General features: G+C 47.2%; 1 protein-coding gene across 2 annotated transcripts in view; it reads left to right on the top strand.

Annotated features, from left to right (window-relative positions):
• PLA1A (phospholipase A1 member A) overlaps nt 1-26,471 on the top strand; it is a 90,423-nt gene extending 63,952 nt beyond the window's left edge. The window contains exons 6-11 of one of the 2 annotated variants that reach the window (XM_088463941.1): nt 115-204; nt 518-685; nt 3,045-3,227; nt 16,190-16,301; nt 21,072-21,233; nt 24,970-26,471. In XM_088463941.1, the coding sequence (XP_088320067.1) occupies nt 115-204; nt 518-685; nt 3,045-3,227; nt 16,190-16,301; nt 21,072-21,233; nt 24,970-25,066 (812 nt within the window). In that variant the 3' untranslated portion in view covers nt 25,067-26,471. Of the gene's footprint in view, nt 1-114; nt 205-517; nt 686-3,041; nt 3,228-16,189; nt 16,302-21,071; nt 21,234-24,969 lie in introns of both variants that reach the window. The other variant, XM_088463940.1, reaches the window with a different exon arrangement.
• The last annotated feature ends 368 nt before the right edge of the window (nt 26,472-26,839 follow it).

Raw genomic sequence — 26,839 nt, 5'->3', positions numbered from 1 at the left:
AATAAACCACAAGCACAGTCATTGGCTGTGCGTGCCGCACAGCAGTAACAGGTAAGGGGGAGGGGGCAGAAATGGATCTTCCCACATACTTAATTTTGCTTCTTTCTCTCTTAGACTTTGGCATCCGTATCGCGGTGGGACACGTAGATTACTTCATTAACGGCGGCAGAGACCAGCCTGGCTGCATAACGTCCCTCCGAAACTGTGAGTTTACAAGGAGCTGTCATTGATTATGACAATACGGGTAACGATGGAGGTGACAGGGAAGTAACTAGGTATTTGTTTGGTAAGGGTCCCCTCTGCAGCGTTTCAGGGTAATAAACACATATGGTGACCTGCAGCCCCTGCACATATGGCTGTCACCGCTGTGCGCCGAATAATTTACCGCCATGCACATGCCATCTGTCTTCCTTGGGACCAGTAGTGCTTTTTCATGTTGGAATATAGATGTAACGTTTCTTCCATTAGAGACAGGAGGGATCTGTGCATAGTAACTGAACAATCTTATTTCCTGTAGTCTATGGATACTTGATCTGTGACCACATGAGATCGATTGCTGTGTTCATCAACGCCATACGGGGGATCTGCCAATTCATTGGTTTTCCTTGCGCCAACTACCGGATGTTCCAGGGGGGTCAGTGCCCGGTGTGTGGCAGCTCCCAGGAGTCCTTCTGTCCACGTATAGGTACCACGGTCTTCATTATTCTTATATCTTTGTGCATTGAAAAGCCCAATTATTTGTATATATACAGTACATAATATATATATATGTACTGTATATATACAGGAGCGCCAAGAGGGAGGGAGCGGGTACTAATTACCTGGGCCCGGGCATGCTGGAGGGGCCTGGCGGGGGCCCGGGTCTCCGATGCTGTCCCCCTTCCTCCTCCCGGTCAGCTGTGCTGGGCTGCTGGGGAGTGCGCGACTCTTGGCTGCCCTGTGTGTGTATGTGTATATATATAACAGCTCTAATCCATGGCACTCACCATTCCTAGATTTGGGGTGCATCATGGTATGTGACCACGTTGTCTAAATAGAAATCACAGGGACTCTGCACTCACCATAATAACTAACAATAATAACAATAATAATAATAATAATAACAATAACAATAATAATAGTAATAATAATAATAATAATAATAACAATAATAATAATAATAATAATAATAATAGTAATAGTAATAATAATAATACTAACAATAATAATAATAATAATAATAATAACAGTAATAATAATAATAATAGTAATAATAATAATAATAATAACAATAATAATAATAATAATAGTAATAGTAATAATAATAATAATAATAATAATAATAATAATAATAACAATAATAATAATAATAATAGTAATAATAATAATAAAAATAATAACAATAATAATAATAATAACTAACAATAATAACAATAATAATAATAATAATAATAATAATAATAATAAGGCGTCCATAACTTTATTGCGATTAAACACAATATATAACAGCTTACACTAACTTATACTAAGATAAAGACAGGACACAGACTGCTTTGGTTAAATGGTCATAACTTTCTTTATTAAAGGTATGACCCTGAATTATACTTAAATTATTGAATTTACTTTATTGGGAGGCAAAGAAGGATGCTACAACCAGCTCCAGTCATATGATCTTAGCCAATATTAGGGGACGACTGATACGCCCCCCCTGTGGCCATTGTGACCAATATTAGGGAGCGACTGAAACGCCCCCCCTGTGGTCATTGTAAGCTAAGCTGCGAAGACTCACAACCCCTATGATATTGCATAGTACGAGCGTGTCCGCAGAGACTGACGCCCAAAGTCCTCCCGCAGAGGTAGGCCATACTACGACCATTTAAAGGATATGTGCTCCACAACGAATACTCTTACACTTTACGTGGCCGCTGGATTGTAGCACCTTCCCGCCGAGACACAACAATAAAAATGTTAGTAAAAACATACACAACAAATGCACAGTAAAGAGATAGGGAAGGGAGGGAGGGACAAACACCATCCAGAAAAGGAAGTTGCTGGGCGTACCCCAGTCCTATAAAGTCCACCAAGCCACTCCCACGAGCTCCCACATGGTCAGCTACAAACCAACCATGATAACCCCCCCAAACTACTCTACCTAGCAACTACTGACAAATTCCAACCAATTACAAAAAACTAAGGACTCTTATATAGATTTAAACTTAGTCAGTTCTCATCTCTCCTAATAATAAATAATGGGATTTTGGTTCATGAATTGATCAATGCATTTAAGCTTGCAGCCCCCATCAAGGGACCCCACTTTACTGCAAGTCCCTACTTAATTGCTCAGAATTATAACATGGAAATAGCCATCACATTAGTGTTACACTCAGGGTATGCTATCATGGTTTAAAGCCCACAGCAACTAATATAGATATATATATATATATATATATATATATATATATATATATATATATATATATATATATTACAAATCCAGGGACACGGCTGAGTTTCCGTAAATTTTCGGTTCCTTTACTCTTCTGGTCGTGGATTTTGGGCCTGATTCAGTGCAGATCGCAATTGCAATCGCTGTTGCGAATCTATGCGTAACGCAGCTGCTAAAATATGCTAATGTTTGCCAAAGATCAAGCCGGCCTAAAGACGCCCACTGCTGCTTTCTCACATCCGTCCAATGTCGCAGTCCTGCGTAAAATCGGTACTATTGACGCACATCGGCCATTCACACAGCATTTACAGCAGGCCTGACCAGCCGCAAACACTGCGAGTCTCCTCGTACGCAGAGGGCTCTCAAGCTGCGTATATACACTTGCACTGGCTAATTTATACGTGCCCAGGAATACGGCATTCAAGAAGACACCTCCCCTTCGCCAACCTCCAAACGCTAACAGATCGTCACTCACTCTGTGATGGGTTCCTCTGTGAATCCGTAATCGCAGTGCGGCTTATACGCATGCGCGATGCCAAACAATCGCTCGGTCTGCGTCCGTAGTTGCACTTGCGATCGGTACTGAATCAGGTCCTTTGTACTTGTGTTTTTGGAGCAGGGATGAAGAGAACAGCGACCAATACAGGGGGAGACATTTTACTCAGCAAGTTCAGGCCTGAAATGGAGAATTCCACAGATTACGAGATGGAATATTTAACCAGTGCGACCGAACACGCAATGGGAAATGGCGCCAAGGATGTCCAGTTTTTCATGCTGACCACAACCACAGAGCCATACTGCGGTGAGTGCAGGTCTGGTCATCAATAAGGTGTCTGGAAACCTAACGTTGCTACTGCTAGTGAGATGGGAACAGGTCTTGGTGCTATTTATTTGTTTCCGCATGCAGGGACAGATGCTCCGATAACACCAGAGCTGGATGAACAACAGGGTAACTGGGGTAATTGCCCAGAGGCCCCTACACACTGGGGCCCCCCAGGGCCGTAACTAGACTTTTTGGTGCCTTGTGCCAGAGAGAGCATTGGCACCCCCCTCATTCTTTAAATACGAAGAGATAGGGGAGGCCAGGAGATGCTGGGGATAAATAGGGACATAATATAGAGCACCTGAGAGAGGGCCATGGCCTCATGGGAAAGGGCCAGGGAAGAGATAGGAGAGGCCAGGAGATGCTGGGGATAAATAGGGACATAATATAGTGCATCTGAGAGAGGAACATGGCCTCATGGGGAAGGGACAGGGAAGAGATAGGGGAGGCCAGGAGATGCTGGGGATAAATAGGGACATAATATAGTGCACCTGAGAGAGGGCCATGGCCTCATGGGGAAGGGCCAGGGAAGAGATAGGGGAGAACAAAGAGAGAGACTCCGCACTGGATTGGTATAATTATAAACACATTCAGAAAAAAACCAACATATAAATCGCTCTAAAGGGTGTTGAAAAACACATCCCAGGTTTATGAACTGGTTGGTGGTGCTCTCCAGGAGTAAGGGTTATATACAACTTGAAAAGGTTGTCCTATAGAGTAGGACAGCAGAAAGAAGCTCCTTTTTGGGGGCACTCTTAATAGATCATATACAAGAAATTATTATTACTTAATACGTAACCTTTATTTAATGGATGCACTAAAAAGGACAAAGACAGACAAACAACAGTAAACAAAAACCATGGTATATAAATATTTTTTTATAATAAGAGAAATATCAGCTCCACAGTGTTTAGTATTATATATAACTGTAGAACATGTACATAATTTATACCACGGTATTATCAAATCAAGTCTAGCCTTCGTGTATAAAACACAAAGTAGAAGTGGGACTGGATATATAGTATAATATCCTATTATATCCCTTTACCATCCAATTGTGATGAAAGAGAATCTGGCGAGAATATTCAGTATGCTTGATACCATAAAAAACAATAATCAATTATCATGTAAACTGGTTCTTGTGTTCAAGCAAACATAGTGGCAGGCGTCTGAGATTGCAATTCTTGCACCCTAGTGCATAACCATAGAATCTTTCTTAGGTATAAAATAAATACAATGGTTCATAATACTCGTACTCAAATGTACATTGTAACCTTCATACACCAGAGAGATATATAATTGGTAATAATAGCCCTATGGGTTAACTGTTTCCTAAGTTAATATTTCATACATCTGTATATTGTAATAGTCCTCCTCTGAGGAATAACTTTTTATGCCAATCCAGGATAGGTATATATAGCTCCATATATTAATGTTAGGCAACTAGTTCGTGCAATCAGAAATGAGATGGTCATCATACAACATAAATTAAATATAATGATAATCAATAGTTACAATGAAATCAAGCAGTCTGCAACCGATTGTCCCTTATGGAGAAGTTGATAATATCACAATCTTGTAACCAGCATATAGGTCCCTTTAAAGTCTCAAAGGATTAATCACCCATATCAGTCAGATCATTATAGTCTGACCGTGTAATCGTAGTTACAATACATTTATACAGTCTGCAGCCGATTAATCATAAAACTAGTGATTGATAATCTCACACTAATGTAACAGGCATACAGTCCCTTTAAGGAATCAAGGGGTTAATCACACATGTCAGTCAGATTATTAAGTCTGACCATAACCCTCTAAATCGTAATACCATCTAAGTCACAATAAAGAAATAATTGCGCAGAACACTATATAGTGACCATCACCATCCGATTAACAATGCCCCGAGTAGCAAGATATCCCGGAGTGAATTGCTCAAGACAAGCTAGGCATAATGATCGGGTCTGAGTGGTAGGTATCACTGCAGGGAGCAGACCAGGGAGACAGAAGTAGATAGGGTACCTCTCTGGGGTCGCCGCAAAGTGTAGCGGAGCTATGAGCAAACGCCTGCCATGAGGTCAGCTGAGCACAGCTGATACTCACGTGGCCTGGATGCGCGTTTCGCCGTTCTGGCTTTGTCAAACAGGAAGCCAAGTGTTAGTGTCATCTCCTAGCATCTCCTTTATACGCTGCACAATGTAGTGACGTCACTTGTCTCCGCCCCTATCTTTGTACACAACGTACAAAGCCTGTTTTGGCTATTTAGAATCATGAATTTAAGTCATTACTTTTATCTATATGTATATACTATTCTCATGCCTTTCAATTTTTCTATTTGCTACTAACAAAATGTACTTAGATTATATTCAGTGACATACTGCAGCCCAAAGTATACTGCGATCATGTTTGTTACTGATTAAACTTATATGTGTTAGATTGCTTTAAGGTAAACAGGAATTGCTATTATGGCAACCTATTTTGTTGCTGGTCTGTCTCTCCCCACTTTGTGTACAAAGATAGGGGCGGAGATAAGTGACGTCACTACATTGTGCAGCGCATAAAGGAGCTGCTAGGAGATGACACTAACACTTGGCTTCCTGTTTGACAAAGCCAGAACGGCGAAACGCGCGTCCAGGCCATGTGAGTATCAGCTGTGCTCAGCTGACCTCATGGCAGGCGTTTGCTCATAGCTCCGCTACACTTTGCGGCGACCCCAGAGAGGTACCCTATCTACTTCTGTCTCCCTGGTCTGCTCCCTGCAGTGATACCTACCACTCAGACCCGATCATTATGAATAGCTTGTCTTGAGCAATTCACTCCGGAATATCTTGCTACTCGGGGCATTGTTAATCGGATGGTGATGGTCACTATATAGTGTTCTGCGCAATTATTTCTTTATTGTGACTTAGATGGTATTACGATTTAGAGGGTTTTGGTCAGACTTAATAATCTGACTGACATGTGTGATTAACCCCTTGATTCCTTAAAGGGACTGTATGCCTGTTACATTAGTGTGAGATTATCAATCACTAGTTTTATGATTAATCGGCTGCAGACTGTATAAATGTATTGTAACTACGATTACACGGTCAGACTATAATGATCTGACTGATATGGGTGATTAATCCTTTGAGACTTTAAAGGGACCTATATGCTGGTTACAAGATTGTGATATTATCCACTTCTCCATAAGGGACAATCGGTTGCAGACTGCTTGATTTCATTGTAACTATTGATTATCATTATATTTAATTTATGTTGTATGATGACCATCTCATTTCTGATTGCACGAACTAGTTGCCTAACATTAATATATGGAGCTATATATACCTATCCTGGATTGGCATAAAAAGTTATTACTCAGAGGAGGACTATTACAATATACAGATGTATGAAATATTAACTTAGGAAACAGTTAACCCATAGGGCTATTATTACCAATTATATATCTCTCTGGTGTATGAAGGTTACAATGTACATTTGAGTACGAGTATTATGAACCATTGTATTTATTTTATACCTAAGAAAGATTCTATGGTTATGCACTAGGGTGCAAGAATTGCAATCTCAGACGCCTGCCACTATGTTTGCTTGAACACAAGAACCAGTTTACATGATAATTGATTATTGTTTTTTATGGTATCAAGCATACTGAATATTCTCGCCAGATTCTCTTTCATCACAATTGGATGGTAAAGGGATATAATAGGATATTATACTATATATCCAGTCCCACTTCTACTTTGTGTTTTATACACGAAGGCTAGACTTGATTTGATAATACCGTGGTATAAATTATGTACATGTTCTACAGTTATATATGGTACCAAACACTGTGGAGCTGATATTTCCCTTCTTCTAAAAAAATATTTATATACCAGGGTTTTTGTTTACTGTTGTTTGTCTGTCTTTGTCCTTTTTAGTGCATCCATTAAATAAAGGTTACGTATTAAGTAATAATAATTTTTTGTATATGATCTATTAAGAGTGCCCCCAAAAAGGAGCTTCTTTCTGCTGTCCTACTCTATAGGACAACCTTTTCAAGAGATAGGGGAGGCCAGGAGATGCTGGGGATAAATAGGGACATAATATAGTGCACCTGAGAGAGGGCCATGCCTCATGGGGAAGGGCCAGGGGAGAGATAGGGGAGGCCAGGAGATGCTGGGGGTAAATAGGGACATAATATAGTGCACCTGAGAGAGGACCATGGCCTCATGGGGAAGGGCCAGGGAAGAGATAGGGGAGGCCAGGAGATGCTGGGGATAAATAGGGACATAATATAGCGCACCTGAGAGAGGGCCGTGGCCTCATGGGGAAGGGCCAGGGAAGAGATAGAGGAGGCCAGGATATGCTGGGGATAAATAGGGACATAATATAGTGCACCTGAGAGAGGGCCATGGCCTCATGGGGAAGGGCCAGGGAAGAAATAGGGGAGGCCAGGAGATGCTGGGGATAAATAGGGACATAATATAATGCACCTGAGAGAGGGCCATGGCCTCATGGGGATGGGCCAGGGAAAAGATAGGGGAGGCCAGGAGATGCTGGGGATAAATAGGGACATAATATAGTGCACCTGAGAGAGGGCCATGGCCTCATGGGGAAGGGCCAGGGAAGAGATAGGGGAGGCCAGGAGATGCTGGGGATAAATAGGGACATAATATAGTGTACCTGAGAGAGGGCAAATGGCCTCATGGGGAAGGGCCAGGGAAGAGATAGGGGAGGCCAGGAGATGCTGGGGATAAATAGGGACATAATAAAGTGTACCTGAGAGAGGGCAAATGGCCTCATGGGGAAGGGCCAGGGAAGAGATAGGGGAGGCCAGGAGATGCTGGGGATAAGTAGGGACATAATATAGTGAACCTGAGAGAGGGCCATGGCCTCATGGGGAAGGGCCAGGGAAGAGATAGGGGAGGCCAGGAGATGCTGGGGATAAATAGGGACATAATATAGTGCACCTGAGAGAGGGCCGTGGCCTCACGGGGAAGGGCCAGGGAAGAGATAGGGGAGGCCAGGAGATGCTGGGGATAAGTAGGGACATAATATAGTGCACCTGAGAGAGGGCCGTGGCCTCATGGGTAAGGGCCAGGGAAGAGATAGGGGAGGCCAGGAGATGCTGGGGATAAATAGGGACATAATATAGTGCTCCTGAGAGAGGGCCGTGGCCTCATGGGGAAGGGCCAGGGAAGAGATAGAGGAGGCCAGGATATGCTGGGGATAAATAGGGACATAATATAGTGCACCTGAGAGAGGGCCATGGCCTCATGGGGAAGGGCCAGGGAAGAGATAGAGGAGGCCAGGATATGCTGGGGATAAATAGGGACATAATATAGTGCACCTGAGAGAGGGCCATGGCCTCATGGGGAAGGGCCAGGGAAGAAATAGGGGAGGCCAGGAGATGCTGGGGATAAATAGGGACATAATATAATGCACCTGAGAGAGGGCCATGGCCTCATGGGGATGGGCCAGGGAAAAGATAGGGGAGGCCAGGAGATGCTGGGGATAAATAGGGACATAATATAGTGCACCTGAGAGAGGGCCATGGCCTCATGGGGAAGGGCCAGGGAAGAGATAGGGGAGGCCAGGAGATGCTGGGGATAAATAGGGACATAATATAGTGTACCTGAGAGAGGGCAAATGGCCTCATGGGGAAGGGCCAGGGAAGAGATAGGGGAGGCCAGGAGATGCTGGGGATAAATAGGGACATAATAAAGTGTACCTGAGAGAGGGCAAATGGCCTCATGGGGAAGGGCCAGGGAAGAGATAGGGGAGGCCAGGAGATGCTGGGGATAAGTAGGGACATAATATAGTGCACCTGAGAGAGGGCCATGGCCTCATGGGGAAGGGCCAGGGAAGAGATAGGGGAGGCCAGGAGATGCTGGGGATAAATAGGGACATAATATAATGCACCTGAGAGAGGGCCATGGCCTCATGGGGAAGGGCCAGGGAAGAGATAGGGGAGGCCAGGAGATGCTGGGGATAAGTAGGGACATAATATAGTGCACCTGAGAGAGGGCCATGGCCTCATGGGTAAGGGCCAGGGAAGAGATAGGGGAGGCCAGGAGATGCTGGGGATAAATAGGGAAATAATATAGTGAACCTGAGAGAGGGCCATGGCCTCACGGGGAAGGGCCAGGGAAGAGATAGGGGAGGCCAGGAGATGCTGGGGATAAATAGGGACATAATATAGTGCACCTGAGAGAGGACCATGGCCTCATGGGGAAGGGCCAGGGAAGAGATACGGGAGGCCAGGAGATGCTGGGGATAAATAGGGACATAATATAGTGCACCTGAGAGAGGGCGCCATGGCCTCCTGGGGAAGGGCCAGGGAAGAGATAGGAGAGGCCAGGAGATGCTGGGGATAAATAGTGACATTATATAGTGCACCTGAGAGAGGGCCATGGCCTCATGGGGAACGGCCAGGGAAGAGATAGGGGAGGCCAGGAGATGCTGGGGATAAATAGGGACATAATATAGTGCATCTGAGAGAGGGCCATGGCCTCACGGGGAAGGGTCAGGGAAGAGATAGGGGAGGCCAGGAGATGCTGGGGATTAATAGGGACATAATATAGTGCACCTGAGAGAGGGCCATGCCTCATGGGGAAGGGCCAGGGGAGAGATAGGGGAGGCCAGGAGATGCTGGGGGTAAATAGGGACATAATATAGTGCACCTGAGAGAGGACCATGGCCTCATGGGGAAGGGCCAGGGAAGAGATAGGGGAGGCCAGGAGATGCTGGGGATAAATAGGGACATAATATAGCGCACCTGAGAGAGGGCCGTGGCCTCATGGGGAAGGGCCAGGGAAGAGATAGAGGAGGCCAGGATATGCTGGGGATAAATAGGGACATAATATAGTGCACCTGAGAGAGGGCCATGGCCTCATGGGGAAGGGCCAGGGAAGAAATAGGGGAGGCCAGGAGATGCTGGGGATAAATAGGGACATAATATAATGCACCTGAGAGAGGGCCATGGCCTCATGGGGATGGGCCAGGGAAAAGATAGGGGAGGCCAGGAGATGCTGGGGATAAATAGGGACATAATATAGTGCACCTGAGAGAGGGCCATGGCCTCATGGGGAAGGGCCAGGGAAGAGATAGGGGAGGCCAGGAGATGCTGGGGATAAATAGGGACATAATATAGTGTACCTGAGAGAGGGCAAATGGCCTCATGGGGAAGGGCCAGGGAAGAGATAGGGGAGGCCAGGAGATGCTGGGGATAAATAGGGACATAATAAAGTTTACCTGAGAGAGGGCAAATGGCCTCATGGGGAAGGGCCAGGGAAGAGATAGGGGAGGCCAGGAGATGCTGGGGATAAGTAGGGACATAATATAGTGCACCTGAGAGAGGGCCATGGCCTCATGGGGAAGGGCCAGGGAAGAGATAGGGGAGGCCAGGAGATGCTGGGGATAAATAGGGACATAATATAGTGCACCTGAGAGAGGGCCGTGGCCTCATGGGGAAGGGCCAGGGAAGAGATAAGGGAGGCCAGGAGATGCTGGGGATAAGTAGGGACATAATATAGTGCACCTGAGAGAGGGCCATGGCCTCATGGGTAAGGGCCAGGGAAGAGATAGGGGAGGCCAGGAGATGCTGGGGATAAATAGGGAAATAATATAGTGAACCTGAGAGAGGGCCATGGCCTCACGGGGAAGGGCCAGGGAAGAGATAGGGGAGGCCAGGAGATGCTGGGGATAAATAGGGACATAATATAGTGCACCTGAGAGAGGACCATGGCCTCATGTGGAAGGGCCAGGGAAGAGATACGGGAGGCCAGGAGATGCTGGGGATAAATAGGGACATAATATAGTGCACCTGAGAGAGGGCCATGGCCTCCTGGGGAAGGGCCAGGGAAGAGATAGGAGAGGCCAGGAGATGCTGGGGATAAATAGTGACATTATATAGTGCACCTGAGAGAGGGCTATGGCCTCATGGGGAAAGGCCAGGGAAGAGATAGGGGAGGCCAGGAGATGCTGGGGATAAATAGGGACATAATATAGTGCATCTGAGAGAGGGCCATGGCCTCACGGGGAAGGGTCAGGGAAGAGATAGGGGAGGCCAGGAGATGCTGGGGATTAATAGGGACATAATATAGTGCACCTGAGAGACGGCCATGGCCTCACGGGGAAGGGCCAGGGAAGAGATAGGGGAGGCCAGGAGATGCCGGGGATTAATAGGGACATAATATAGTGCACCTGAGAGAGGACCATGGCCTCACGGGGAAGGGCCAGGGAAGAGATAGGGGAGGCCAGGAGATGCTGGGGATAAATAGGGACATAATATAGTGCACCTGAGAGAGGGCCATGGCCTCATGGGGAAGGGCTAGGGAAGAGATAGGAGAGGCCAGGAGATGCCGGGGATAAATAGGGACATAATATTGTGCACCTGAGCGAGGAACATGGCCTCATGGGGAAGGGCCAGGGAAGAGATAGGGGAGGCCAGGAGATGCTGGGGATAAATAGGGACATAATATAGTGCACCTGAGAGAGGGCCATGGCCTCATGGGGAAGGGCCAGGGAAGAGATAGGGGTGGCCAGGAGATGCTGGGGATAAATAGGGACATAATATAGTGCACCTGAGAGAGGGCCATGGCCTCATGGGGAAGTACCAGGGAAGAGATAGGGGAGGCCAGGATATGCTGGGGATAAATAGGGACATAATATAGTGTACCTGAGAGAGGGCAAATGGCCTCATGGGGAAGGGCCAGGGAAGAGATAGGGGAGGCCAGGAGATGCTGGGGATAAATAGGGACTTAATAAAGTGTACCTGAGAGAGGGCAAATGGCCTCATGGGGAAGGGCCAGGGAAGAGATAGGGGAGGCCAGGAGATGCTGGGGATAAGTAGGGACATAATATAGTGCACCTGAGAGAGGGCCATGGCCTCATGGGGAAGGGCCAGGGAAGAGATAGGGGAGGCCAGGAGATGCTGGGGATAAATAGGGACATAATATAGTGCACCTGAGAGAGGGCCATGTCCTCATGGGGAAGGGCCAGGGAAGAGATAGGGGAGGCCAGGAGATGCTGGGGATAAGTAGGGACATAATATAGTGCACCTGAGAGAGGGCCATGGCCTCATGGGTAAGGGCCAGGGAAGAGATAGGGGAGGCCAGGAGATGCTGGGGATAAATAGGGAAATAATATAGTGAACCTGAGAGAGGGCCATGGCCTCACGGGGAAGGGCCAGGGAAGAGATAGGGGAGGCCAGGAGATGCTGGGGATAAATAGGGACATAATATAGTGCACCTGAGAGAGGACCATGGCCTCATGGGGAAGGGCCAGGGAAGAGATACGGGAGGCCAGGAGATGCTGGGGATAAATAGCGACATAATATAGTGCACCTGAGAGAGGACCATGGCCTCATGGGGAAGGGCCAGGGAAGAGATAGGAGAGGCCAGGAGATGCTGGGGATAAATAGTGACATTATATAGTGCACCTGAGAGAGGGCCATGGCCTCATGGGGAAAGGCCAGGGAAGAGATAGGGGAGGCCAGGAGATGCTGGGGATAAATAGGGACATAATATAGTGCATCTGAGAGAGGGCCATGGCCTCACGGGGAAGGGCCAGGGAAGAGATAGGGGAGGCCAGGAGATGCTGGGGATAAATAGGGACATAATATAGTGCACCTGAGAGAGGGCCATGGCCTCATGGGGAAGGGCCAGGGAAGAGATAGGAGAGGCCAGGAGATGCCGGGGATAAATAGGGACATAATATTGTGCACCTGAGCGAGGAACATGGCCTCATGGGGAAGGGCCAGGGAAGAGATAGGGGAGGCCAGGAGATGCTGGGGATAAATAGGGACATAATATAGTGCACCTGAGAGAGGGCCATGGCCTCATGGGGAAGGGCCAGGGAAGAGATAGGGGTGGCCAGGAGATGCTGGGGATAAATAGGGACATAATATAGTGCACCTGAGAGAGGGCCATGGCCTCATGGGGAAGTACCAGGGAAGAGATAGGGTAGGCCAGGATATGCTGGGGATAAATAGGGACATAATATAGTGTACCTGAGAGAGGGCAAATGGCCTCATGGGGAAGGGCCAGGGAAGAGATAGGGGAGGCCAGGAGATGCTGGGGATAAATAGGGACATAATAAAGTGTACCTGAGAGAGGGCAAATGGCCTCATGGGGAAGGGCCAGGGAAGAGATAGGGGAGGCCAGGAGATGCTGGGGATAAGTAGGGACATAATATAGTGCACCTGAGAGAGGGCCATGGCCTCATGGGGAAGGGCCAGGGAAGAGATAGGGGAGGCCAGGAGATGCTGGGGATAAATAGGGACATAATATAGTGCACCTGAGAGAGGGCCATGGCCTCATGGGGAAGGGCCAGGGAAGAGATAGGGGAGGCCAGGAGATGCTGGGGATAAGTAGGGACATAATATAGTGCACCTGAGAGAGGGCCATGGCCTCATGGGTAAGGGCCAGGGAAGAGATAGGGGAGGCCAGGAGATGCTGGGGATAAATAGGGAAATAATATAGTGAACCTGAGAGAGGGCCATGGCCTCACGGGGAAGGGCCAGGGAAGAGATAGGGGAGGCCAGGAGATGCTGGGGATAAATAGGGACATAATATAGTGCACCTGAGAGAGGACCATGGCCTCATGGGGAAGGGCCAGGGAAGAGATACGGGAGACCAGGAGATGCTGGGGATAAATAGGGACATAATATAGTGCACCTGAGAGAGGGCCATGGCCTCATGGGGAAGGGCCAGGGAAGAGATAGGAGAGGCCAGGAGATGCTGGGGATAAATAGTGACATTATATAGTGCACCTGAGAGAGGGCCATGGCCTCATGGGGAAAGGCCAGGGAAGAGATAGGGGAGGCCAGGAGATGCTGGGGATAAATAGGGACATAATATAGTGCATCTGAGAGAGGGCCATGGCCTCACGGGGAAGGGTCAGGGAAGAGATAGGGGAGGCCAGGAGATGCTGGGGATTAATAGGGACATAATATTGTGCACCTGAGCGAGGAACATGGCCTCATGGGGAATGGCCAGGGAAGAGATAGGGGAGGCCAGGAGATGCTGGGGATAAATAGGGACATAATATAGTGCACCTGAGAGAGGGCCATGGCCTCATGGGTAAGGGCCAGGGAAGAGATAGGGGTGGCCAGGAGATGCTGGGGATAAATAGGGACATAATATTGTGCACCTGAGCGAGGAACATGGCCTCATGGGGAAGGGCCAGGGAAGAGATAGGGGAGGCCAGGAGATGCTGGGGATAAATAGGGACATAATATAGTGCACCTGAGAGAGGGCCATGGCCTCATGGGGAAGGGCCAGGGAAGAGATAGGGGAGGCCAGGAGATGCTGGGGATAAATAGGGACATAATATAGTGCACCTGAGAGAGGGCCATGGCCTCATGGGGAAGTACCAGGGAAGAGATAGGAGAAGCCAGGAGATGCTGGGGATAAAAGAAGAGGAAGCTACAAGTGAGAATGATAATAAACAGGAGAATTGACAGGCCCAAACAGCGCCTCCTGCCCTGCGGTGTCCCATGGCACTGGTCGCACCACCCTAGTTATGGCCCTGCCCCCCCTATAGCTACATCATGGGGACATAGTAGCGATGGAAGACTACACTGTGCCATGTTTGGTCCTGGCAGTCTTCCTGCTCAAACACAACCCTTAGGTCACGCATGGGCACAGTGAGGGCAGAAGAGAGGGCCGGAAACCCCTCTTCACACTTCGGACCTTGTTGCCATACTTAAAGTTGGTGCTAGTTCAAACTTTCAATGTTTGGAGCTTGATAAATAGCACAACCACATTGTCCTCATAAATTAAATGGGGACTGTAGTATTCTCCGTTAATTACAAGAATGCAGGAAACATCACAATTAGAGGTTTTACATTAATTTAGTATTAATTACTGGGGCAAAAAGAATTGATAATTAGGCCCCTCTTTGTTATATTATATAACTATATATAGCACTCTCATCTCCTACAATAAATATAATAGCACTGTACATCTACAATATACATTTGTTACATGGACGGTTAACCTGTAAGATTATGGCGTATATTTACTAAAGTGAGACCTTTGTGAAGTGGAGATGTTGCCCATAGCAACCAATCAGAGTCTAGCTATTATGTTCTAGAAGGTGCTAGTTAAATGTTAAGTAGAATGTGATTGGTTACTATGGGCAACATCTCCACTTCTAAAAACTCTAATTTTAGTAAATTTATCCCCAAGTCTTGATTCTTTTTATTCATTTAAATTATCAGATATTTTGTGTATTTATTTTTCATAGACTACAGCAGCATTTACACAGAAACAACAGAACCAGAGCTCAGACATCACCCGACACTGCACTGCGCAGAAATGGCGATACAACACCACACACAGGCCGATACGTGATATCACAGGCAGGCTGCGTGCTAAATCATTTTCCCATGTATCAGGCTCAGCCCCCGGAGCCACTGTACAGCAACAACCCCGCCCTGGTACAGCTGGAGGGCAGGAAATAGAATACCCCTTCCAGTACACAACAAGGGTCACCCTGGAAGGAGACCCCATAATGGAACTATACCTCACTGCTGGCGAAATGCGTGGAGGAGCTGCCAGCTATGGCCTATATACCATTATTACTTCAAATGCTGCCACAAGATCATTCAAAGACCAAAAACACACAGTCAGTGCAGAAGATGCAAGTCTAACAATATATAACACACTATAAATATATATTTGCAATTGTGTTTACTTTTGTACAGTGAGGACTTAAAGAAAGGTGTAAAATGTCATCAATATAACTATTCGATTTTATTTTTTTTGCCGATTTAGTCGATAAGATCTGTGGCCTGTGTAAGACCTTCTCCTGGATGAGATGCTGGTGTCAGGATTCTGAATGCTGGGATCCCGAGCGCTGGCATCCCATGCCCAACCCTCCTGGACAAGTTTCCCGTGTTACATGTATCTTATGTACAGTACATTAATCCTTATAACGTTGCTGTCTTACAGCTCACCACATCTTACTGGAGTTTACACTGACCGAGGTGAGAGATAACAGCATCACCATCGAGATACAGCTGAATAGCGCAGATTTCGGCACCAGCAAATCCAAGATTACAATGTGAGGGTCCCATCATGTCCCTCCCAATCACCTTCATCCATATTCATTCCCAGTCGTTCCCTGTGTCTGTGTTTCTGTTCTTATAACTGGGAGATTTAACAAACCTTCTGTAGAGGACAGCTGGAGAAGTTCTCCGTAACTATGAATCAACTTTTAGATGTCATTTTATAGAAAATACCTGATAATTGATAGGTAGAATCAAATTGGTTGTATTTGAGCAACTTCTGCACTTATCCCCTTTAGAAGGTTTTATAAATCTCTCAAAATTCATTCAGCCTGATCGATGCCTCTATAATCTGAATACACAACATGTGGCTACTGAGGTACTAAAAGATTCACTGTCTACACTGTTCTCTTCTCTCCTTCTCCTACTAGCCTTGTGCTCTTCTCTCCTTCTTCTACAAGCCTTGTGCTCTTCTCTACTTATTCTACTAGCCTTGTGCTCTTCTCTCCTTCTTCTACTAGATTTGTGCTCTTTCCTCCTTCTCCTACTAGCCTTGTGCTCTTCTCTCCTTCTCCTACTAGCCTTGTGCTCTTCTCTGCTTCTCCTACAAGCTTTGTGCTCTTTCCTCCTTCTCCTACTATCCTTGCGCTCTTCTCTCCTTCTCCTACTAGCCTTGTGCTCTTCTCTGCTTCTCCTACAAGCTTTGTGCTCTTTCCTCCTTCTCATACTATCCTTGTGCTCTTCTCTCCTCCTACTAGCCTTGGGCTCTTCTCTCCTATTCCTACTAGCCTTGTGCGCTTCTCTCCTTCTCCTACTATCCTTGTGCTCTTCTCTCCTTCTCCTACTAGCTTTGTGCTCTTTCCTCCTTCTCCTACTAGCCTTGTGCTCTTCTCTGCTTCTCCTACTAGCCTTGTGCTCTTCTCTCCTATTCCTACTAGCCTTGTGCATTTCTCTTCTCCTACTAGCCTTGTTCTCTTCTCTCCTTCTCCTACTAGCTTTGTGCTCTTTCCTCCTTCTCCTACTAGTTTTGTGCTCTTCTCTCCTATTCCTACTAGCCTTGTGCTCTTCTCTTCTTCTCCTACTAGCCTTGTGCTCTTCTCTTCTCCTACTAGCCTTGTTCTCTTCTCTCCTTCTCCTACTAGCCTTGTGCTCTTCTCTCCTTCTCCTACTAGCATTGTGTTCTTCTCTCCTATTCCTACTAGCCTTGTGCTCTTCTCTCCTTTTCCTACTAGCCATGTGCTCTTCTCTCCTTCTCCTACTAGCTTTGTGCTCTTTCCTCCTTCTCCTACTAGCCTTGTGTTCTTCTATCCTTCTCCTACTAGCCTTGTGTTCTTCTATCCTTCTCCTACTAGCCTTGTGCTCTTCTCTCCTATTCCTACTAGCCTTGTGCTCTTCTCTGCTTCTCCTGTTAGCCTTGTGCGGTCTCTCCTTCTCCTACAAGCCTTGTGCTCTTCTCTCCTATTCCTACTAGCCTTGTGATCTTCTCTCCTTCTCCTACTAGCCTTTTGTTCTTCTCTTCTTCTCCTACTAGCCTTGTGCTCTTCTCTTCTTCTCCTACTAGCCTTGTGCTCTTCTCTTCTTCTCCTACTAGCCTTGTTCTCTTCTCTCCTTCTCCTACTAGCCTTGTGCTCTTCTCTCCTTTCTCCTACTAGCCATGTGCTCTTCTCTGCTTCTACTACTAGCCTTGTGCTCTTCTCTCCTTTTCCTACTAGCCTTGTGCTCTTCTCTTCTTCTCCTACTAGCCTTGTTCTCTTCTCTCCTTCTCCTACTAGCCTTGTGCTTTTCTCTCCTTTTTCCTACTAGCCATGTGCTCTTCTCTGCTTCTCCTACTAGCCTTGTGCTCTTCTCTCCTTTTCCTAGTAGCCTTGTGCTATTCTCCTCTTCTCTTACTAGCCTTGTGCTCTTCTCTCCTTCTTCTACTAGCCTTGTGCTATTATCTCCTTCTTCTGCTAGCCTTGTGCTCTTCTCTCATTTTCCTACTAGCCTTGTGCTCTTCTCTCCTTCTCCTGCTAGCCTTGTTCTATTATCTCATTTTCCCACTAGCCTTGTGCTCTTCTCTCCTTCTCCTACTAGCCTTTTTCTCTTCTCTCCTTTTCCTACTAGCCTTGTGATCTTCTCTCCTTCTCCTACTAGCCTTTTGTTCTTCTCTTCTTCTCCTACTAGCCTTGTGCTCTTCTCTTCTTCTCCTACTAGCCTTGTTCTCTTCTCTCCTTCTCCTACTAGCCTTGTGCTCTTCTCTCCTTTTTCCTACAAGCCATGTGCTCTTCTCTGCTTCTCCTACTAGCCTTGTGCTCTTCTCTCCTTTTCCTACTAGCCTTGTGCTATTCTCCTCTTCTCTTACTAGCCTTGTGCTCTTCTCTCCTTCTTCTACTAGCCTTGTGCTCTTCTCTACTTCTTCTACTAGCCTTGTGCTCTTTCCTTTTCCTACTAGCCATGTGCTCTTCTCTGCTTCTCCTACTAGTCTTGTGCTCTTCTCTCCTTTTCCTACTAGGCTTGTGCTATTCTCCTCTTCTCTTACTAGCCTTGTGCTCTTCTCTCCTTCTTCTACTAGCCTTGTGCTATTCTCCTCTTCTCTTACTAGCCTTGTGCTCTTCTCTCCTTCTTCTACTAGCCTTGTGCTCTTCTTTCCTTTTCCTACTAGCCATGTGCTCTTCTCTCCTTTTCCTACTAGCCTTGTGCTATTCTCCTCTTCTCCTACTAGCCTTGTGCTCTTCTCTCCTTCTTCTACTAGCCTTGTGCTATTCTCCTCTTCTCTTACTAGCCTTGTGCTCTTCTCTCCTTCTTCTACTAGCCTTGTGCTATTCTTTCCTTTTCCTACTAGCCATGTGCTTTTCTCTGCTTCTCCTACTAGCCTTGTGCTCTTCTCTCCTTTTCCTACTAGCCTTGTGCTATTCTCCTCTTCTCTTACTAGCCTTGTGCTCTTCTCTCCTTCTTCTACTAGCCTTGTACTATTCTCCTCTTCTCTTACTAGCCTTGTGCTCTTCTCTCCTTCTTCTACTAGCCTTGTGCTATTCTCTCTTTCTTCTACTAGCCTTGTGCTCTTCCCTCCTTCTCCTACTAGCCTTGTTCTCTTCTCTCATTTTCCTACTAGCCTTGTGCTCTTCTCTTCTTCTCCTTCTAGCCTTGTTCTCTTCTCTCCTTCTCCTACTAGCCTTGTGCTCTTCTCTTCTTCTCCTACTAGCCTTGTTCTCTTCTCTCCTTCTCCTACTAGCCTTGTGCTCTTCTCTCCTTTTTCCTACTAGCCATGTGCTCTTCTCTGCTTCTCCTACTAGCCTTGTGCTCTTCTCTCCTTTTCCTACTAGCCTTGTGCTATTCTCCTCTTCTCTTACTAGCTTTGTGCTCTTCTCTCCTTCTTCTACTAGCCTTGTGCTCTTCTCTCCTTCTTCTACTAGCCTTGTGCTCTTCTTTCCTTTTCCTACTAGCCATGTGCTCTTCTCTGCTTCTCCTACTAGTCTTGTGCTCTTCTCTCCTTTTCCTACTAGGCTTGTGCTATTCTCCTCTTCTCTTACTAGCCTTGTGCTCTTCTCTCCTTCTTCTACTAGCCTTGTGCTCTTCTTTCCTTTTCCTACTAGCCATGTGCTCTTCTCTCCTTTTCCTACTAGCCTTGTGCTATTCTCCTATTCTCCTACTAGCCTTGTGCTCTTCTCTCCTTCTTCTACTAGCCTTGTGCTATTCTCCTCTTCTCTTACTAGCCTTGTGCTCTTCTCTCCTTCTTCTACTAGCCTTGTGCTATTCTTTCCTTTTCCTACTAGCCATGTGCTTTTCTCTGCTTCTCCTACTAGCCTTGTGCGCTTCTCTCCTTTTCCTACTAGCCTTGTGCTATTCTCCTCTTCTCTTACTAGCCTTGTGCTCTTCTCTCCTTCTTCTACTAGCCTTGTGCTATTCTCTCTTTCTTCTACTAGCCTTGTGCTCTTCTCTCCTTCTCCTACTAGCCTTGTGCTCTTCTCTCCTTCTCCTACTAGCCTTGTTCTCTTCTCTCATTTTCCCACTAGCCTTGTGCTCTTCTCTCCTTCTCCTACTAGCCTTTTTCTCTTCTCTCCTTTTCCTACTAGCCTTGTTCTCTTCTCTCATTTTCCTACTAGCCTTGTTCTCTTCTCTCATTTTCCCACTAGCCTTGTTCTCTTCTCTCCTTTTCCTTCTAGCCTTGTGCTCTTCTCTCCTTTTCCTACTAGCCTTGTTCTCTTCTCTCCTTTTCCTACTAGCCTTGTTCTCTTCTCTCATTTTCCTACTAGCCTTCCGATTGACTGAAGATAATATTTCTAGGCCACCAGATGAGCAGTCAATTAGCTTTTTTGGACAATCACTTAGGGTTGTTCATCGATGATTAACAATCATTAATAGTCTGATGGCGATGGTATTCTCATTGTGGAATCTGCATTTTTGAATCTTCAGAAACAATTCCTAACATTAAAGTTTTGTTAATTGGGACATGGCCACACCCTTTAAAAATAGGGCTAGTTTAGGGGCGTGATTGTGATGGGTGAAGTCCCATGGGGACCTGTCTTCCACTTCTGAAATCCTAAGCTTTAGCCAACACCCCTCCTTTCCCAGGAAACACCTCTCCAATGCTGCAGGCACCTTTAACCATCCGCTCTGCTCCCTAAAATTACCTGTATTCTGGATATACTGCCTGACAGTGGTAAGGAATGTATGTCTGTGAGTTTAGGCAAACCTAAAGTGACAAGTGTGTGAGGTGTGGCGATGGTGATCTTCATCATTATTACCTGCCCCCAATGGTGCATTTGTCATTCTCCCGCAGTTCTTTATCTCATTATCATGGTACTGACATTCTTCTAATAACTGTCCTTTAATTTTTTTCATTCTAGTACCAAGCAGACCACTGTGGGCCAAGGCCTGGTTGCCCACGGGGCACCTCTGTGCCAGGTAAACTCTATCACTATGAAAATACCCAGCACAGTTTCTAGATTTTGGAGGAGAGCACCAGAATTCGGAGTGAAGCTGTGTATAGGCCAATTGCCCGTGCTCAGGTAGGAAACCATATGTTATGTTGTTGTATAGAGCCTGATATAGAGGCCCATTCAGAGCTTATGCGGCAATGCTATGCGCTGGAAAATAGGTGCAGATTTCTGCCGGTATTCAGAGTCAGCTGCAATCACGCCCTCCACACATATCACAGTTACACCGATTTGCTCATGAGTGGAGATCGGCTCACTTTCGTGCTACTCTGGTGAACCTGCAGATTCACAGAGAAGCTGATCTACTCCCCGGGCGGCCGCAAAGTGAAAATTTGCTCATGCGGCCGCTTTCCATGCAAATCAGGCCCACAGTGTCCTAACATAACATATGTCATAAGTTATGTAGATTCTGCCGATTGACCCAGAGAAAAGGAAGTAAGACTGAAGAACCTCATGCTAGGCCCAATTCAGAGCTGGACGCAGCGCTGAAGTTGAGCGATTTTTTGGCTACTGTGCATGCGCAAAAGTTCTAGGAAGCCCTGCGCACGTTGGGCCTTGGTGACTGATGGCGTACGCAGTTGTGTACAACAACAGTGCTATTATTAGAGATGTCACTTGCTAGCTGTGGGCGTTTCAGGGTGGAGACTGGGATTTGGCCTGATGTGGACGCAAAAAGAGGCAGTTTCATGGGCATTATGGGAGTGTCAGGGGCATGTTATGGGAGTGCCAGGGGCGTGTTATGGGAGTGCCAGGGGCATGTTATGGGAGTGTCAGGGGTGTGTTATGGGAGTGTCAGGGGTGTGTTATGGGAGTGCCAGGGGCATGTTATGGGAGTGCCAGGGGCATGTTATGGGAGTGTCAGGGGTGTGTTATGGGAGTGCCAGGGGCATGTTATGGGAGTGCCAGGGGCATGTTATGGGAGTGTCAGGGGTGTGTTATGGGAGTGCCAGGGGCATGTTATGGGAGTGCCAGGGGCATGTTATGGGAGTGTCAGGGGTGTGTTGTGGGAGCGTTATGAGAGTGCCAGGGGCATGTTATGGGAGTGTCAGGGGCATGTGTATGGGAGTGTCAGGGGTGTGTTATGGGAGCGTTATGAGAGTGCCAGGGGCATGTTATGGGAGTGTCAGGGGCATGTTATGGGAGTGCCAGGGGTGAGTTATGGGCGTGCCAGGGGCGTGCTATGGGAGTGTCAGGGGCATGTTATGGGAATGTCAGGGGCATGTTATGGGAATGTCAGGGGCATGTTATGGGAATGTATGGGGTGTGTTATGGGAGTGATATGAGAGTGCCAGGGGCATGTTATGGGAGTGTCAGGGGCATGTTATAGGAGTGTCAGGGGCATGTTATGGGAGTGTCAGGGGCATGTTATAGGAGTGTCAGGGGCATGTTATAGGAGTGTCAGGGGCATGTTATGGGAGTGTCAGGGGTGTGTATGGGAGTGATATGAGAGTGCCAGGGGCGTGTTATACGAGTGTCAGGGCATGTTATGGGAGTGTCAGGGGTGTGTTATGGGAGTGACATGAGAGTGCCAGGGGCGTGTTATAGGAGTGTCAGGGGCATGTTATGGGAGTGCCAGGGGCATGTTATTGGAGTGCCAGGGGTGAGTTATGGGCGTGCCAGGAGCGTGTTATGGAAGTGTCAGGGGCATGTTATGGGAATGTCAGGGGAGTGTTAGGGGCATGTTATGGGAATGTCAGGGGTGTGTTATGGGAGTGATATGAGAGTGCCAGGGGCATGTTATGGGAGTGTCAGGGGCATGTTATAGGAGTGCCAGGGGCATGTTATGGGAGTGTCAGGGGTGTGTTATGGGAGTGATATGAGAGTGCCAGGGGTGTGTTATAGGAGTGTCAGGGGCATGTTATGGGAGTGTCAGGGGTGTGTTATGGGAGTGACATGAGAGTGCCAGGGGCGTGTTATAGGAGTGTCAGGGGCATGTTATGGGAGTGCCAGGGGTGAGTTATGGGCGTGCCAGGGGCGTGTTATGGAAGTGTCAGGGGCATGTTATGGGAATGTCAGGGGAGTGTTAGGGGCATGTTATGGGAGTGCCAGGGGCGAGTTATGGGAGTGTCAGGGGCGTGTTATGGGAGTGTCAGGGGAGTGTTAGGGATTTGTCAGGGGCATGTTATGGGAGTGCCAGGGACATATAATGGGAGTGCCAGGGGCATGTTATGGGAGTGCCAGGGGTGAGTTATGGGAGTGTCAGGGGCGTGTTATGGGAATGTCAGGGGCGTGTTGTGGGAGTGTCAGGGGCATGTTATGGGAGTGTCAGGGGCGTGTTATGGGAATGTCAGGGTGTGTTATGGGAATGTCATTGGTGTGTTAGGGGTGTGTGTAATGGGAGTGTCCGGGTGTTTTACGGGAGTGTCAGGGGAGTGTTAGGGAAGTGTCAGGGGCATGTTATGGGAGTGCCAGGGGTGAGTTATGGGAGTGTCAGGGGCGTGTTATGGGAATGTCAGGGGCGTGTTATGGGAGTGTCAGGGGCATGTTATGGGAGTGTCAGGGGCATGTTATGGGAATGTCAGGGTGTATTATGGGAATGTCATTGGTGTGTTAGGGGTGTGTCAGGGGTGTGTTATGGGAATGTCAGGGGAGTGGTATGGGAGTGACAGAGGCGTGTTATGGGAGTGTCAGGGGCGTGTCAGGGGTGTGTTATGGGAATGTCAGGGGAGTGGTATGGGAGTGTCAGGGGCATGTTATGGGAGTGTCAGGGGCATGTTATGGGAGTGCCAGGGCGAGGTATGGGAGTGTCAGGGGTGTGTTATGGGAGTGTCAGGGGCGTGTTATGGGAATATCAGGGGAGTGGTATGGGAGTGTCAGGGGCATGTTATGGGAGTGTCAGGGGCGTGTCAGGGGTGTGTTATGGGAATGTCAGGGGAGTGGTATGGGAGTGTCAGGGGAGTGGTATGGGAGTGTCAGGGGTGTGTCAGGGGTGTGTTATGGGAATGTCAGGGGAGTGGTATGGGAGCGTCAGGGGCGTGTTATGGGAGTGCCAGGGGCGAGTTATGGGAGTGTCAGGGGTGTGTTATGAGTGTGTCAGGGGCGTGTCTCGGCATCTAGCTGCGTTCTCATTTGCAGCACCGCAGTCACAGTGGCCATATTTTGGATAAGTTATAGGCAGATCTTTATTGTCAGCGTTTTCCTGGCATCTTTCACTCTTAAATAGTAATTGGCAGATATTTATGTACATACTGCCACCGTATTACACAGCGCTGTATAGACGATATCTATCATTGTTATCAGAACATGACTCACTGGAGCTTACAATCTAAACTCCCTACCGCATGGAGACACACACACCCATGTACACACAGACATACACATATACACACATGTACTCACAGACATACACATATACACACATGTACTCACATACATACACACAATACACACACATGAACACACATATACACACACATGTACACACAGACATAGATATATACTCACAGAAACATACACATGTACACACAGACATATACACACAGACATACACATATACACACACATGAACACACATGTACACACAGACATACACATACACACACATGTACACACAGACATACACATACACACACAATACACACACATGTACACACAGACATACACATACACACACAATACACACACATGTACACACAGACATACACACATGTACACAAACACATACACAGACACATATACAGACACAGACACACACACACATGTACATTTTAGTCAGCAGCCAATTGACCTGTCACTATGTTGCACTGTGAGGCAGCCGCGCAGTGACCCGATCGTCTGACTGACCAGTATTCCTTTGTGTTTGCCACAGGCGGGATCTGGTGTGTTTGCCTGATGTCTTACATTTCTCCAACCACAACAGCCAGACCCACAGCTTTACTGACGTGAGGAAAGACGTCTGTCAGTAGTCTGACCAGAAGACTCTGCCCGTGTCTACGTATCGCCAGCCAATCACATATATGGCTTTCCAGGCAGACGGATTTACACCACAAAGTGCGACAAACACATCACTGGTTTTCTGGGACAGCTACAGATACGTCACTGGTTTTCTGGGACAGCTACAGATACGTTACTGGTTTTCTGGGACAGATACAGATACCTCACTGGTTTTCTGGGACAGATACAGATACCTCACTGGTTTTCTGGGACAGCTACAGATAAGTCACTGGTTTTCTGGGACAGCTACAGATATGTCACTGGTTTTCTGGGACAGCTACAGATAAGTCACTGGTTTTCTGGGACAGCTACAGATAAGTCACTGGTTTTCTGGGACAGCTACAGATAAGTCACTGGTTTTCTGGGACAGCTACAGATAAGTCACTGGTTTTCTGGGACAGCTACAGATATGTCACTGGTTTTCTGGGAGGAGCTACATATACGTCACTGGTTTACTGGGAGGAGCTACAGATACGTCACTGGCTTTCTGGGACTGGTTTACTGGGAGGAGCTACAGATAAGTCACTGGTTTTCTGGGACAGCTACAGATATGTCACTGGTTTTCTGGGAGGAGCTACAGATACGTCACTGGTTTACTGGGAGGAGCTACAGATACGTCACTGGCTTTCTGGGACTGGTTTACTGGGAGGAGCTACAGATAAGTCACTGGTTTTCTGGGACAGCTACAGATAAGTCACTGGTTTTCTTGGAGGAGCTACAGATAAGTCACTGGTTTACTGGGAGGAGCTACAGATAAGTCACTGGTTTACTGGGAGGAGCTACAGATAAGTCACTGATTTTCTGGGACAGCTACAGATACGTCACTGGTTTACTGGGAGGAGCTACACATAAGTCACTGGTTTACTGGGAGGAGCTACAGATAAGTCACTGGTTTACTGGGAGGAGCTACAGATAAGTCACTGGTTTACAGGGAGGAGCTACAGATAAGTCATTGGCTTTCTGGGAGAGCTACAGATATGTCACTGGTATTCTTGGACAGCTATAGATACGTCACTGGCTTTCTGGGACAGCTACAGATACATCACTGGTTTTCTGGGACAGCTACAGATACATCACTGGATTTCTGGGACAGCTACAGATAAGTCACTAGTGTTCTGGGACAGCTACAGATAAGTCACTGGTTTTCTGGGGCAGCTACAGATACGTCACTGGTTTTCTGGGACAGCTACAGATACGTCACTGGTTTTCTGGGACAGCTACAGATACGTCACTGGTTTTCAGGGACAGCTACAGATAAGTCACTAGTGTTCTGGGACAGCTACAGATACGTCACTGGTTTTCTGGGACAGCTACAGATACGTCACTGGTTTTCTGGGACAGCTACAGATAAGTCACTGGTTTTCTGGGACAGCTACAGATAAGTCACTGGTTTTCTGGGACAGCTACAGATAAGTCACTGGCTTTCTGGGACAGCTACAGATAAGTCACTGGTTTTCTGGGACAGCTACAGATAAGTCACTGGTTTTCTGGGACAGCTACAGATAAGTCACTGGTTTTCTGGGACAGCTACAGATACGTCACTGGTTTTCTGGGACAGCTACAGATATGTCACTGGCTTTCTGGGACAGCTACAGATAAGTCACTGGTTTTCTGGGACAGCTACAGATAAGTCACTGGTTTTCTGGGACAGCTACAGATAAGTCACTGGTTTTCTGGGACAGCTACAGATAAGTCACTGGTTTTCTGGGACAGCTACAGATATGTCACTGGTTTTCTGGGACAGC

The sequence above is a fragment of the Taudactylus pleione genome, unplaced genomic scaffold (assembly GCF_031769625.1).
Source record: "Taudactylus pleione unplaced genomic scaffold, aTauple2 ptg001518l, whole genome shotgun sequence".
Classification (NCBI taxonomy): Eukaryota; Metazoa; Chordata; class Amphibia; order Anura; family Myobatrachidae; genus Taudactylus; species Taudactylus pleione.
The sequence above is the reverse complement of the archived record's forward strand: the minus strand, read 5'-3'. Positions and strand labels throughout refer to the sequence as shown.